Below are 15,449 nucleotides of genomic sequence, written 5' to 3' on the forward strand. Positions count from 1 at the left end.
TTCTGATCTTTCACTGATATCAGATAAATTGGGCCATGTCAGTGATTCGTAGTGACTGCATGCTTCTTGGCTACACGGACGTGAATAAAAAAAAGCCCAAATTCTCAAAAAAAAAAAGTTCAATTTAACTCCCTCACTATCGCGATAGTCCTATTTTCCTCCTCGATCTTTTTTTTTTTGGGTGATGTTTTGGTTTGAGTGGAGAAGTAGTTGCAGCGACTGAGGACAAAGCCTTACGTGCGGTTTTCACACTGATGAAGGTTAAAGAATGAATGTTCCATGTAGTTTCAAAAAAAAAAAAAGTTCCATGTGGGTCTTGGCTGGGGGAAGAGAGATCTGTATATCCAAGCGCTCCTCGCGCGCGTGTAGCCTTGCAACTTTATTTCTTGCTTATTAATATAAACCTGGACCTTTAAAAAAATATGGTGAATTCTTTTATAATATCAAAAAAATGCATTCTGACCCACAGATGATTCGAAACATATTTAACTTTATGATTTTACTATTTTTATTTATTCCATCAATTCATACGCCTATCATCAATACTATAAGTTGTCACAGTAACGTACGAGAAATTATTATCTAGTTTACCAAGCATACATGACGTGCGCGATTCAGGTTTGTGGAAAATTGATGAAGAAGATAGCTGGTCCTTACCATTCGTTTCCAACCAGAATAAGGTCACGTTTGGTGCGGCTCGTGAATCCAGCTGTAGCTTTGGCCATGGCGGCGGCTGCTGCTGCTGCTGCTGCTGCTGCCATCGTCGTCAGTCGTCACCGTCACCAGGCGCTGTTGCTGACTCCATATCTTTCGGACTCGGACGTGCTGCCGTCTTCCGTTCCGTGCGGGAACCAAGAAAGAACAAGAACATGAGGCTGTTCCGTCAGCACACAGACGGCGCTAAACTAAAAGGTGATGCTTTCGCAGCAATTCATTAATACCTAAATAAAAACAAGCAAAGAAAAAAAAAACTGCAACCAAAAAGCATACAAAAAGCAAATGATGGAACCACATAAATGCAACAACCATGTACTCCCTCCCTTCGTTCCTAAATAAATCAATTTCTAGAATTAGTCAAAAATTTTAAAGTTTAACTAACTTCATATCAAAGAGTAATGACATCTACAACATAAAATGAGCACCTAGCTCACAGAAATATATTCCATAGAAAAATTAATGATACTAGTTTGATGCCATAAATTCGGTCAAAGCTTAAAAACTATGACTTAATATAACTCTAGGAATATATTTATTCAAAGACAGAGGAAAGATCCGTTAATGGCCTAGTGGGTATTAACCTATGTATGTTAATGGTTTTGACGGCGCCTGCCTCTGTAAAGCCCAGGTTTTTTTTATCGAAGAGCTTACCTACTCTCTTCATTTTAAATTATAAATCATTTCAAAAAATCTTGGAGAATCAAAATATATAAGTTTGTCAAACTTCAGTCTGTCTGAACTTGGTTTTCAGCAGCAGAGCCGTGACCCGTGAGGCATATAGCAGCAGGAAGGAATCCATCCATCCGCCGCTGCACGCACCCGTGATGCTCCCAGCACGCACCCGTGATGCTTCCCATTCCCCAAAGCGCCATGCTCGATCGCGTCCTGCTCCATCCATTCCAGATTTCCAGCTCGCGGCAAAGCAATAATTGGCTTGGGTGGGTTCCCGCGAGCCGTCGTTCTCGCTCGCTCGTCGTCTGATCCGCTCATCCGCATGCATGCACATCCATGATCACTGCATGCGCCCGTCCCGCGATCCTCTCTGATTGATGTCGTTTGGATTTTTACGCTACCCCCATCGTCGCCTCGCCGATGTGGCAGAGATTCTGATTCGGCAACCAACTGTTCTTCATCCTGCAGATGACAGTGACGGCAGAGGATGGCATTGAGTGAGCATCAGGAGGAACGGAGAGCACATCTGGCCTGCCGCCTGCAGATTTTTTTTTTTTTAATCTGACTGAACCTTCTACCTCTCAAGTCTGAACTGTTAGCCCTGGACTCTGCAGTCTGCACACCTCATCTGATTACAGAGAACTCCACCTGATCAGCAGGCTCAGCTACTCCTCTCTCCAGCCCTGACTTCTTTCCTGCCTGCAGGCTGCAGTTTAATTGATTGATTGATTGGTTGGTGCTTATCAATTAGCATAAACTGCTCAAAGTTTGACTCATATTAATCTGTGCCTCATCATTCATCCTCTTGCATCTATCTCTGTGTTTAATTTCTGATGAAAAAGACAAACTCATCCTTGCCGCGATATTATGAATATGATGGCCGACAGACAGACAGCGAGCTACTACTACTCTCTCTCTCGCTCGCTCAAAGTAAAGTGAAATTTGTTGTTAAAAAAAAAGTAAAGTGAAATTGCTGCAGAAAAATTCCCTTTTTGTTCGGTTCCTCCACGCTTTGGACCCTTTCCCTGAAAAAGACGGAGAGAAAGTGCGAGGGAAAGAGAGGCTGCTGTGTCTCTCTATCCATATTCCTTCTCCCAAAGCAAAGCAGTGGTGGTCCCTGGCTCGCCCGCGTCCATTCTTTCCGGCCACCACCCCGCCGCGCTCCGGCCTATTTATACCCCTCCTCGCCCCCATGCCATCCTCATCGCAAGCAAGGCAGCACAACTCCTTCAGTAACAAAGCATCACCTGCTTCTTCCTTCGCCTGTGATCCATTCAACCGAGAGCATGTCTTGCTGCAGCGGCAACTGCGGGTGCGGCTCCGGCTGCCAGTGCGGCAGCGGTTGCGGCGGGTAAAGAAACAGATTAATTTCTAATCCTCCACATCACAATCATATCGTATACATACAAACATACATATTCATGACGACTACACGATGATCATATATACATATATATATGTCTGAACTCTGAATGCGTTTGTATGATCCATCCTAACGCATGCAGCTGCAAGATGTCCCCTGACATGGAGACCACCGCCACCGTCGGCATGAAGCCCATGGTGCTCGCTGCACCGACCACCAAGGCCAGCGCCGGCGGGTTCGAGGCGGCCGTCGAGGGTGGCGGCTGCGACTGCAACACCTGCAAGTGCGGCAGCAGCTGCGGCTGCAGCTGCTGCAGCTGCAACTGAGCCATCCCGGCGATGGCGCACGAGGAGGAAGGAGGAGACAGAGACAACAACCACCCCCCAGCGTACTAAACTATGTAGCGGCGTCTAAATAAGATCCTGTCAACTGCGTGCGTGCACCGCCATTATTCATGCATGGTCGCCGGCCTCGTCTCCGTCTCCGATCCTGGGGTTGTTCATCTCCAACGTCTCGCGGTTTGACGATTGCCGTCGTCGTCGATCCTATGTCCGCCTCGTGCCTGATCTAATATATGTGTTTTTTTTCTGCATTACCTGTGCTTTCTCTGTCTGTCTGTCTGTCTGTCTGTCTGTCTGTCTGTCTGACGGGCCCATGCGTCAGCGTCACTGCTTGCTTCTTTCTGTGTCTGATTCTGACGAGATGCTGCAAAAAAATCTAAGAACCTCTTTGCAGTGCTACAAAATTCTGAGATGGAAAAAATATGTGTGAAAGCGAAAACAGGGCTGCATCACTCAAAGTTGGTGCTAAACAGCGGCACACTCCTGCAAGAGCTCTAACCACAAGTCCATGGCTCATGGCAGTATTGTTAATCATAGCTCTGGCATGCATGATTATAATTTATACTAGAATAGAGGAAGGAGAAAAAAAACAGGAGCAAAATGAGGAACAGAAAGTTACTAGCGAGTAGCGACTAATGGCGCTGCTTTGAACGAACGCAAGATTTTGCAGAATGCAGAGTACCCTGAAATTTGGAAAATCAATATGACCAGCTACAGTTTCATGCTACTATTCGTGATTTTTCTCTTTTCCTTTAGATAATGGAAAATTGATATCTAAGTAACTGAGCAAAAAAAGGAAAGGATATGAAGTATCCTAGGTCAGCACAGTAAGTCTCTGAAAAGACTTTTCAGAATGCCGAGTACACTGAAATTTGGAACATCAACGTGACCAACTACAGTTTCAGGTTACTGTTCTGAGTGTTCTGGCTTTTTGTCTTCTCCCTTTAGATAATGGAATATTGATATATATATATATTGTTTTGAAACAATGGAATATTGATATCTAAGTAACTGTGCCAAAAAAGAAAGAAAGATATGAGTATCTTTTTCCACTTGGCCAGCACAGTTAGAGACTGAAAAAGATTTTGCAGCAGAATGCAGAGTAGCCTGAAATTCGAGGCATCAACATTACTATATTTTCAGGCTACTATTCTGGATTTTCTCTTTTCCTTTAGATAATAGAATATCAATATCTTTTTTAACGGAATAATGGAATAGTGATATCTAACTGGGCCAGAAAGAACAAACACATGAGTATCTTTTTCCATTATGGTGTGATGGTGTGAACTCTGAACAATCTTCAAAACTTGAAATTTGTTTTTTTTTCTTTTTCAGAGAGAGAGAGAGAGAGAGAGCTCATCATTTTATTTTTTTTGTGTAAAAGAAACAGCTCAACATATGCTTTCACTTGAATGGACCTAAGAATAGACAGAAAGAAAAAAGTGAAAGCGGAAATAGATGAAGGAAAACAAAAGTTGCAGAATCTGGGATGAGTATGCAGTCTAATCATGTCTAAGCATCCAATACAAATGCATAGTGGTGTATAAAAACTATATTCTGTAAGCACCTCTCTCTTTAAGTCAATTGCGCACTTGTAAGTTGTATAAGTACTATAAAATCATTCCTGTAGAGCACAGTAATTGCAATGATCCTCTGAGTCTCTTTCAATAAAAAAAACATCTGTGTCTTGTTCTTTTCGCTCTATGTTTAAATTGGGTTTTCATTTGGAACTAGGAATCTGAAAAAAAATAGAAAAGGAAAGACTCTGCAAGAGTTTGTATTAAAATCCTCAGAAGTCCTTCAGCTAGGATTTGACACTCACCCAGTATGTAATCTAAAAAATAATTTATGGGGAGTTAATTAGCTAGGATTTGTCACTCCATCGGTTGGCACTTTCACAGTTTTATCTGTTGTATGATTGTCATATGCTAATCCTGATGTCATCAAAACGCAAATAGGATGATGATCTTGAGATGCCACTAAAACAGAGTGGAAACAATCCGACCTCAGTTTTTTATGCATAGCTTAACGAACAAGATTAAACCGGAATGGTTAAGATTGAGGTCGTCATCAACAGTTCAGTACCATTTCAGGTACTATGACTTCTGAACAGCCTCTTCCGTATTATACTCAACAGATCTGCAAATAGTCAAATATCAAACAATTCCCTTGCTATCATGGTACTACTAGCATTCTTTTCTATCCAACGACGTCACAAGAACCACAGCTAGATCATGCATGTTGCAAGCTAAGATCCCCCAGGATATTCCCGGCGATTCATTGGCCCCGGCATACACAGACTAGTATTTCACCTCATTGTATACTGCTACACGTATGGGTGCGTATATTGTATACAAATACAAGTGAGTAGTCCACTTGCTGCCCTCGAATAAACTACGTCTGAACTTTTTCATGTATGTCATGTGTGCAAGTAGTGCCATGTATATATACAAAAATACTCCGGCCTGGGGATTGACCTGATGTTGCCTTCATCCAATCACCAGCTGCACAAAAGAAAATGGCTTATTTCATCAAAATAAAATTGGCTTAGCTCTTGCACTGCAGTCTGCAGGTGCTGGTGCTCCTGTTAATGGTCATGAACTTTCTAGGTTACCAAAGTCAGCGCAGGTGTATGTAGTATGTATGTATATATGTGCATGCATATGCATATGCATACGGGGGGAAGAAGATGATGTCTTGAAGATGTGGACATGGCGTAGCAACAGCTGGTGACCTCGATCAAAGAAATGCACCAATTTGTAATGCAACTTGTTTAACAGAGCAACTTGTTCCAACCCTCGCTGTGTTTCAAGTGGAGTTTCAGTGATGATTGAGCCATCTGAAAGATTGGCTCCTGCCTCCTCCTCCTATTCTTTTAGGAGCTACAAGATGTACCAAATCAAGTATTCATCTACCTTTAATAAATATAATGGCTACATGTGGTTGCAGAGGCTAAAACGGTTCCATTTCCTAAAAGGATTTTCACTAAATATTACTCAACTAATTTGTTGAAAAATACTCTTTGGTAGACAGACATTGTGGACAACTATAGCCCCTTCACTTCATAGGATTGTAGCTGAGCGGGCAGGGCATATGATTGAAGTTGGATGCAACTGTCTGAGCTTATCCGTCAAATCTACCAGTCATTCAAAAATATTTTTCTCTCATAATAAATCAACGAATAGTATCTTCAGCCATGACTTTTCAGCCAAGCGAACTAAGTCAATAAATGGGATACAATAAAGCTAACATAATTCAAGAAAAAGGTTTTATATAAAACACAAATTGAACACATATAGAGATATGATGCAAAGGGAAAAATATTCATACAGAATTGAAAAGCATGTAAACTAGCTAGTAATCAAATTATCTCAACTAGATAAAATATCAGGGGGAGAGATGGAGCCCAAACATTTCTTTATTAAATGTGGACCCTAAATTTATCCATAAAACTTTTAATACTTAGATCACTTTTAAAACAGCCATGCCTCTTTTAAAAATATAAGCAATTTGGAGAAGAATATAACTAACATATACTGATATAAACTGGTATTATATACTAAAATAAGCAGCCGAGAATTCTGATTTTGTTTTCATCTAATGGTGAGGATTCATATTAAAGTCAAACTTTTCCTCATGAAAAGTATTGTACAAGTTTCTGAAAAAATACACATGATATTTGAGTGTTTCTCCCTTCCCAGAGACCTAAGCTTTCGTCTCTTTTCCTCTTCATCACAACAATTTTGGCAAGATCCACCCCCAGTGTATTGTATCTTATTTAGGGTCGGGTTTCTTCATAGGGTTAGGATTTTACTAGAAGAAAAAAGACATTCCCGTGTAAATGTGAATTTAGGGTTTATTTGGGAAAAAAAGGAAATTTAGGTTTGAATTTTGCGACAATGCCTTGAGAAATTTAGGATAGAAATTTCAAGGATTTGGAGTTTTTTTTTAAAAAAATAATTTAAGAAATATAGAACATGTTTGGATCTAATAGCACTAAAAAAATAGTAGCCAAAATTAATACTAGTGAACACAAATAGACCTGCTAATGTTCCACAACCGGGTTTGGACAGCTGATCGTTTAGCAAAGAGGAACCTTCCCCATCCTGAGGCTTGTCCATTTTGTGATCAAGAAGAAGAAACAATAAATCATTTGTTAGTGGGCTGCGTTTTTGCTCGACAAGTCTGGTTTCTGGTTTTCCAACACTTGGGGCTCCTGCAGTTGGCTCCACAACCTACGGTGACTCATTTCTCTGGGTGGTGGAAGAAAACAACTTCTGATGTCCCCAAGGAAGCACGTAAAGGCCTCAATTCCTTGATTATTTTGGTCGCCTGGGAGATCTGGAAGCACCGTAATACTTGTGTCTTCGACAACATGAGGCCAAATGTTCAGGAAGTCCTTAGGGCCATTAGCTCGGAGGGAGGGATCTGGTGCTCAGCGGGGGCATCCAAACTCCAGGAGCTGGTCCTTAGGTTGCCTTCTGAGGCATAGGGTCTAGAGGTTATGGTCGTGTTTTGGCCTCTGAGTGGCGATTCTGTTTTCAGTTGTACCTTGTGTGGGGGTGTGTGAGTTGTGGGGTATGAGTGTGTTGTTTGGGTCTCTGTGACCTTTGTATGGGTCTCTATGACCTTTGTACCTTTTTTGTTCCTTAATGAAATGACGCGCAGTTCTCCTGCGCTGTTCGAGAAAAAAAATAGACCTGCTAATTATTAGCAAGACGATTACTTAACTATTAGTCCCATTAGCTAGTTTAGAGTTGCTATAATAGTTCATATGCACATTGAACTCACTATGCAACTACCTATTAGAAGGTTGATCTAGATGGTCTCCTACTGAAAATTAGCTTTCTTAAAAATAATAGTTATTAAATGAGCTAATATTTAGTGTTAATGGATCCAAAATAGGCCCTAGGCCTTGTTTAAAATGTTATTGGATTCACCTCAATCCACATACGTTAGTGCAGATTAGGTTAAAATTTAGCTCAAGTTTCACTCCAATCAACCAAGCACATGTGGATTGATATGAATCCAACTACATCTAAACAAGATATAAAGCGAGAGCAGGCAAAATATGTGACTTTTCTTTTTGCACTATAAGCATACGCTAAGTTTAAAACAATTTCAAAAAAAAACTGAACGATCAAAATATATTTATTGAGTTGGTTTCTATGTTTTCACAAATTGAGTGGTTTCCACCGTATGTATATTTTGCCGTGTACTATCTATTTGGGTGCAATTCAAACATGGGGTTGTCACATGTAAATAGGACAGATTAGCCATAGATGATGGATTGTGAGAAGAGGACGTCACGGCACGTCGTTCCAGTCAACCCGAGCGCCGGCCCAATCTATCCTTATAGTAGATAGATAGAATCAAAGCTCCAAGCTTGCAAATGCGATATTTTTTTTACTCCTGAGAATCAAAGTCAACCTGGATTACGAGGATAAACAAGAGCTGATCGCAGGCACAAGAAAAAACAAAAATGCAAGAGATAGATCCTGGTCAACTCCATAAACAAATCTTATTTTTGCTCCCCCCTTGAGCAATGTCAACGCCGGCCTAGCTTGCCTTCTCTCTTTGCTTGCCGGCTCGCCGCCCATTTCTTCCCCGACCGGCGCCACATTCCCCGATGCCAATCCAGATCCGGCCATGGGCAACCGCGTGGCGAGGCTGGCCACGCCCTGCTTCGCGCCGGCCGACGGTCACCACCACCACGACGCGGACGATGTGCACCACGATACAGCGGGGCCGGCGGACGATGGCACCGGCGTCTGCCACATTCTCAGCTTCGACGGCCGCGACGGGCGCATCCATGGCGTGCTGCTGCCGTCGAACCAGTCCACGTTGGGCGGCTCCGTGCTCCTGAGCGACCGGGCGTCCTTCTCCGGCTCCTCGTCGTCGTTCGACAGCTCCAACTCCTTCTCGTTCCGGACGCTCCAGCCGCGGCAGTACTCGGGCCCGCTGGACAGCTACGGCGGCGGCGGCGGCAGCAGCATCAGCGCGTCGCCGTCGACGTCGACGTCCGCCACCAACTCGGGCGTGTCGTCGGTGTCGCGCCTCCCCGCGCGCACCGACGCGCAGATCCTCGCTGACCTCTACGCCACGCGGCACCGGCGGCAGCAGCAGGCGTCCAGCGGGGGCAGCAGCTCGCTCCTCGGCGGCCTCCGCAGGGCCGTCGCGTCGGTGCTGCGCGCGGGGCCCTGCGTGTCCACCGGCGGGAAGCAGGAGCACGCCGTGGCGGTCGGCAACGGCGCGCCGGACGTCAACGGCGGCGCGGCGAGGGTGCAGTGGGCGCGCGGGAAGGCCGGGGAGGACAGGGTGCACGTGGTGGTGTCGGAGGAGCACGGCTGGATGTTCGTCGGCATCTACGACGGCTTCAACGGTCCCGACGCCACCGACTACCTCGTCGCGCACCTGTACGCGGCCGTGTGCCGCGAGCTCGACGGCGTGCTGCTGCGCGGGGAGGAGGAGGAGGACGAGGACGACAACGACAACGGCGACGACGAGGAGGAGTCCTCGTCGTCGGTGCGGTGCAACGGACACCCACGCGGCGCGCGGGCGCGCGACCACGACGTGCTGGACGCGCTGGCGCGCGCCCTGGCGAGCACGGAGGCCGGGTACTTCGCGGAGGCGGAGGCGCGGGCGGCGGAGTGCCCGGAGCTGGCGATGATGGGTTCGTGCGTGCTGGTGGCGCTGGTGAAGGGCGCCGACGTGTACGTGATGAACGTGGGCGACAGCCGCGCCGTGCTGGCGCAGCGCGTGGAGCCCGACCTGTCGAGGGCGCTCGTCGCGCCGCGCCAGGGCGGCGCCGACCTCGCCGGCGTCAAGGAGGAGATCAAGCGGCAGTTCGACGCGTGCGAGATGGGGGACCTCGTCGCGCTGCAGCTCACCATGGACCACAGCACCAGCGTGTACAAGGAGGAGAGAAGGATCAGGAACGAGCACCTCGACGATCCTGCCTGCATCGTCAATGGCAGGGTGAAGGGGTCGCTGAAGGTGACGAGAGCGTTCGGCGCGGGATACCTGAAGGAGCCGAGGTGGAACAAGGCTCTGCTGGAGGTGTTCCGGGTGAAGTACGTCGGGACGTCGCCGTACATCAGCTGCCGGCCGTTCCTCCGGCACCACCGTGTGGGGCGGCGGGACAAGTTCATGATCCTCGCCTCCGATGGTCTCTACGACTACCTGAGCAATGAGGAGGTGGTGGCGCAGGTGGAGGCCTTCACCGCCAGCTACCCCGACGAGGACCCCGCCAAGTACCTCAGCCACGAGATCCTCCTCCGCGCCGCCAACCAAGCCGGTGAGTGTTCAGAGTTCAGTAATGGAGTTGAAACTAGTACTCCAGTGAATTGAAGAAACTAGTGCAGTATGTCTGATGGAACTTGGGATGATGAATGCAGGAATGGGGTTCCATGAGTTGCTCGAGGTTCAGCAAGGCGACCGGAGGCGGTACCATGACGACGTCTCCATCATCATCATCTCGTTGGAGGGGAAGATTTGGAGCTCATCATAGGTTCCTTAGGAAATTGTTATTGTCATACTGATCATGCATGGAATTGTAATTGTGGTAGCAAGCAGTATACTGATTTACAATGTACACTGTAAAAAAAAAAGAACAGACTAGCTGATTCTTTGAGCAACAAAAAGTTTTGGCGGCAGTTTCTCTTGTTTGTATTTCACTATTTTTTTTTGTAGCTGTAGGTAAGGTAATAAGGGAGCTCTGTTGTTTAAACTGAAATTGAGTTGGCACTATACAGATCATTAACTATCTGTTGTTTAAACTGAAATTGAGTTGGCCAAAACTACAAAGATTTTTTTTAAGATGGATGAACGTTTGAATCTTTGCTGATGCCTGATGGGGAATGATGAAGAACGGACAGTTGGACCAAAAGGCCGAAAGATACGGCCCAAGCAAAAGCGACCCAGCCCAGTATAAAAACTGGGGCCACGCGCCGCCACCAACCGCAGAGGCAGGCAGAGCAGCTGCCCAGCCGTCGCGATCAGATCCTGCGCTGCGCTTTCCTGCCCCGGCCATGCCGCCGCCGTCGCCGTCGGCCCCGGCCTCGCACCACGTGCGCCTGTGGTGGAGGCGCCGCGGCCGGGCCGGCGCAGTCGGGGCCACCTTCACCGTCGCGCTCCTCGCGGCCGCGCTGCTCCTCGCGCTCTCCAGCTACGCCTCCGTAGTATTCCCCGCGTCCGGTGGCCGCCGCGGCCCCGCCCTCGTCGGGCTCACCCTCGTCCGCCGCGCCAGAGAGAAGGGCGCGCGTGAGTTTCTTCCCGGCAAACCCCCCACCCCCACTCCCTTATTTTGAATTTTCAATTTCAAATTTCGAACGGCTGTTCGTTCGTACTCGTACCGTCGTCGTACGTACGGTGCCTCGAGTACTTTCCGACCAGGAATCGGCCTCGGGATCTGAGTCGGGTTTCTGCTCTCGTTTTTGGCAGTGTGCTTGGATGGGAGCGCGCCCGGGTACCATCTGCAGAGAGGGTCTGGGAGTGGATCGCAGAGCTGGCTAATCCACTTGGAGGTAGGTGACGTTCTCGATCGACATCACGTTTTCATACCAACCCATGCGCCTTTGGTCTGGAAGGTCGTTTGGACTTTGGACGATGCACGCGTCGTGAAATTCAATTCCAGGCATGCATCGGGTTCCGTAGCAATGTTGTGATACGTGCTATTTCGACCCAGACTGGTTTAGCGATGCCAATGATTTGTTGCAATTTAAGTGTGTAGCAATCTAAGGAAAATGCAGGAACACTGCAGCGTCTTCCTTCCATTTTGGGGTGAAGCCTAATGTTGTAGTATCAGTTGTGTGACTCTGTTACGGCAACTTCAACATAACTGTTTGTTTCAGTGCTTCTGGTTCCCTAATTTCTCTATGTTTTCAACCTTTAGGGTGGAGGCTGGTGCCGTAATCTCAAGTCATGTGCGTCACGTCAGAGATCAATGTTGGGCTCATCCCGGTACATGGAAGGCCAGGTTGAGTTTACAGGGATCTTGAGCGATGACAGATCTCAGAATCCCGGTATTGAATTTTCCCATCTCTCTGATGTTTGTTACCTTTACTGTTGATTATGATTTTGTGCCTCAATTGCAACACTGCACCCATTACTAGTATGTCTTCACAATTGGGTAGTTGTGCCTGTAGATAGGTTTGACTGTGCAATTTACACTTTTTAGAAGCATGATGTCCTCATCTAATTTCTAACCGTCCTTGAATTGCTATTTTGCACATTAAACCAATTGGATCATATTTCACTACAATGTAGGAATCTGATAATATTCATGAAGTGTAACTACCTGTATGTGCTTTCATATTCTTGTACTAGTGTTTTAAGTACCAGTTAATTATGAATGGGCACAAGATAGCAATTAAAGGATCACGCTTTCAACTCTGTCTTAATCTCTGTAGTATTTACATGCTTTCAAGTCAGTCTTACATGCTTTCAACTCTGTCTTAATTTCTCGCTGCAAACAGTTAACTCCTGATCAGCAATTAAAGGATCATCCTGTTGTATTATGTCACAATAATATACTAATGTCTAATTGCTCTTTTGCCGGTCTGCAGACTTTTACAATTGGAATAAAGTGAAGATAAGGTATTGTGATGGGGCATCATTCTCTGGGAATGTAAAAGATGAATTGCAGGTCAGATTTGCTTATTTTCCAGCAAACTATGCTTAATACTTGGTAAGTATAACGATTCTTATTCTGTGAATACGTGCAGAATGGCACAAGATTCTTCTTCAGAGGCCAGCGTATCTGGGAAGCAGTTATGAACGAACTTGTAGTTAAGGGGCTCCGAAATGCTAAACAGGTCATTCCCTGCAAAGTAGAATCGATTGCCTTTTCTTAAGGACAAAATTGTACGTACTACAACAGTACTAGTCTCATTTACTTCGGCATTCAATGGAAGTGTCTCTCTATGATTAACTCATTATCTATGAGCTAGTAAAGGATGACTATTTTGGATGCTTTGCATTGATGATTTTATTGCTATATACTAAGTTTTATAATTGTATCTGCTTGCAGTTTTAGTCCTATAGGCGTGATATACTACTTATTTCATCTTTGCCCATATAAAGCAATTATAAACCACTGTACTGATAGTGTGATGCTGATATTCTATTTCCAGCTTACAGGCTTTCCTAACAGGATGCTCTGCTGGTGGGCTAGCCACTTACATTCACTGTGATTCTTTTCGTGCGCTGCTACCAAAGGATTCTAGGGTTAAGTGTCTTGCGGATGGCGGATTTTTCCTTGATGTGTATGTCTCTCTATTGCATCCTGTGACTGATATTGATACATTTTGCCATTTATTTATTTATTTATTTATTTATTTATTTATCACCTGTGTTGTGTGGTTTATCCTTCCACATGCATGTGTATGTGTAGTTACTCTATTCCTGTTGATAATATGAAGTAAGGTTTCACAAACTGCTGGTGACAAGAAATGCCAAGATTACTAATCAGTCTGATTTAGATGTTTAGAGAAGCCCAGGTACTATCATCTGACAGTACCAGAAGTTACTATAAGACCAGAAAGCGGGACCATAGTTTGAACTCTGAAGTACTTGTGTCTCATGACATTCAATGTCAATTAGATGCATTTTTGAACATCAGAAACATTATGTTAAAGGCATCACTGATCATATATCTTACTAGCTCATTTAAACATTTTCAAATGGAATGGCAGACACTGAGTACCAAATTTCATGTTTGTTAAATTCCTGTTTCCAGTCAGAAATGAGATATTATCTTTGAAAATAAAAAAAAAGGGAAATGGGAATTGTACCACTTTGCTGTGTACTTGGTTCCTATCTAATTCCTTGGTTTGTTCTTCAATTACAGAGAAGACATTTCTGGGAGAAGGACAATGCAGTCTTTCTACAGTGATGTTGTGCGCCTTCAGGGTCTAAGGGAAAGGTTTTCACATTGTAACTCAAACATGGAGGCGGGCCAGGTAAGTACTTAATTTTCAATAATATACAATAAATAGTCACAATAGTATCATCACTCATTGCCATCTCTGAATGTATGATATTCTAAAACTGTCACTTACACTGCTTTCCAGTGTTTATTTCCACGTGAAGTTGTGAAACACATTGTCAACCCAGTCTTTGTTCTTAATCCAGCATATGATGCTTGGCAGGTGGTACCCTTACCATATCCATCAAATTTCGGACTGTCCTATTTCTATGTTAAAATATCAGTTTCAACATGCTCATGCTTGAAGATTTATGTTTCAGGTACAACATGCGTTGGCTCCAGAAGCATCTGACCCTCAACATTCATGGCTGGACTGCAGATTGGATATTAGCAAGTGCGGCTCTGAACAACTTGAAATTCTCCAAGGTTGACTCACCTGCATATAACATTTTTCTTGTTTGACTTATCTAGCTTCCTGAATTCATTCATAGTCATGTTCTGCCACGCCCAATAAAAAAATTTACAGGTTTCAGGAAAGAACTGCATGACGCTATAAGTGAAGTGAAGCAGAAAAGGGACTGGGGATTCTATATCAACTCGTGTTTTGTTCACTGCCAGTCGCTAAACTCGTTGACTTGGCACTCTCCAACTTCTCCCAGAGTCAACAATAAGGTGCTGTAACAGTCATATATGAACCTGGAGTTAACGATCTTGTCTAATCTTGTTTAATGTCATCTCCACGATAATTTACCTGCCATTCTAATCTTAGTTTTTTTTTCCACTTTGGATGGACAGAGCATTGCAGAAGCAGTTGGAGACTGGTTCTTTGACAGAAGAGAGGTGAAGGAGATAGATTGCGAATACCCCTGCAACCCGACGTGCCACAACTTGGTGTTCGCAAAGGCTTTCAAGATTTGAAGTTTTGGCATCTTCTTTTGCTATGGTTTTGTTGTAAAATTAGAAAAATAAACTTGTTATTATCCTTTCTTGAACTTACTTTGGCAAGTGATACCCCGAAAATCATATACTTGATGTATACAAAGTATAGTTGTATAAAGAATATATATATCAGAACTATCCAATGAGCATTTATAGTTAGAAGAACCATGTTGTATCGTTATGCAATGATGATGCTACTGGCAAATCTATTTGTGACTAATGCTTGACAGTGACCCTGATGAGCTAGGACGTGCACCTTGATGTCGTTGGAGGATGAATCAATTCGAGTGGAGTTGGGCGGTAGAGGCTGCTGTCGAACAAGGTGCACCTAGAGCAGTGGAATTTCCACCTCCAATCCTGATGCAGGCGTGCACAACTTGGACGTGACATTCTCAGCTCTGGAGCACCTGCAGGTACGCATGCTCGTGCCAGGACTGTTTCTCTCCCTATCAATTCCGTAACTTTCTTTCCGAGTGCTTTCACCATCTGA

General features: G+C 44.9%; 3 protein-coding genes across 3 annotated transcripts; all 3 read left to right on the top strand.

The window, feature by feature from the left end:
• Positions 2,580–3,347, top strand: LOC8068677 (metallothionein-like protein 2C). Its single transcript, XM_002439102.2, has 2 exons — positions 2,580–2,740; positions 2,895–3,347. The coding sequence occupies exons 1-2, from the start codon at positions 2,676–2,678 to the stop codon at positions 3,076–3,078; spliced, it is 249 nt and encodes an 82-aa protein (XP_002439147.1). The 5' UTR covers positions 2,580–2,675; the 3' UTR covers positions 3,079–3,347.
• On the top strand, positions 8,514–10,832 carry LOC8068679 (putative protein phosphatase 2C 46). Its single transcript, XM_002439104.2, has 2 exons — positions 8,514–10,390; positions 10,491–10,832. Exons 1-2 carry the CDS (start codon positions 8,743–8,745, stop codon positions 10,601–10,603), a joined length of 1,761 nt encoding a protein of 586 aa, XP_002439149.1. The 5' UTR covers positions 8,514–8,742; the 3' UTR covers positions 10,604–10,832.
• LOC8068680 (pectin acetylesterase 5) lies at positions 11,057–15,124 on the top strand. The gene is made up of 11 exons (XM_002439105.2): positions 11,057–11,355; positions 11,536–11,618; positions 11,987–12,116; positions 12,660–12,739; positions 12,819–12,908; positions 13,234–13,358; positions 13,943–14,054; positions 14,166–14,243; positions 14,341–14,446; positions 14,547–14,692; positions 14,816–15,124. The coding sequence occupies exons 1-11, from the start codon at positions 11,124–11,126 to the stop codon at positions 14,936–14,938; spliced, it is 1,305 nt and encodes a 434-aa protein (XP_002439150.1). The 5' UTR covers positions 11,057–11,123; the 3' UTR covers positions 14,939–15,124.

This window comes from Sorghum bicolor, chromosome 9 (genome assembly GCF_000003195.3).
Source record: "Sorghum bicolor cultivar BTx623 chromosome 9, Sorghum_bicolor_NCBIv3, whole genome shotgun sequence".
Lineage (NCBI taxonomy): Eukaryota > Viridiplantae > Streptophyta > Magnoliopsida > Poales > Poaceae > Sorghum > Sorghum bicolor.

Excerpts from the sequence above, each read along its gene's own strand:
- LOC8068677 (XM_002439102.2), top strand. The coding sequence starts at position 2,676 with ATGTCTTGCTGCAGCGGCAACTGCGGGTGCGGCTCCGGCTGCCAGTGC. Across the intron at positions 2,741-2,894 it reads TGCGGCAGCGGTTGCGGCGG|CTGCAAGATGTCCCCTGACA; the intron begins GTAAAGAAACAG and ends TAACGCATGCAG.
- LOC8068679 (XM_002439104.2), top strand. The coding sequence starts at position 8,743 with ATGGGCAACCGCGTGGCGAGGCTGGCCACGCCCTGCTTCGCGCCGGCC. Across the intron at positions 10,391-10,490 it reads CCGCGCCGCCAACCAAGCCG|GAATGGGGTTCCATGAGTTG; the intron begins GTGAGTGTTCAG and ends TGATGAATGCAG.
- LOC8068680 (XM_002439105.2), top strand. The coding sequence starts at position 11,124 with ATGCCGCCGCCGTCGCCGTCGGCCCCGGCCTCGCACCACGTGCGCCTG. Across the intron at positions 11,619-11,986 it reads GCTGGCTAATCCACTTGGAG|GGTGGAGGCTGGTGCCGTAA; the intron begins GTAGGTGACGTT and ends TTCAACCTTTAG. Across the intron at positions 14,693-14,815 it reads CTCCCAGAGTCAACAATAAG|AGCATTGCAGAAGCAGTTGG; the intron begins GTGCTGTAACAG and ends TTGGATGGACAG.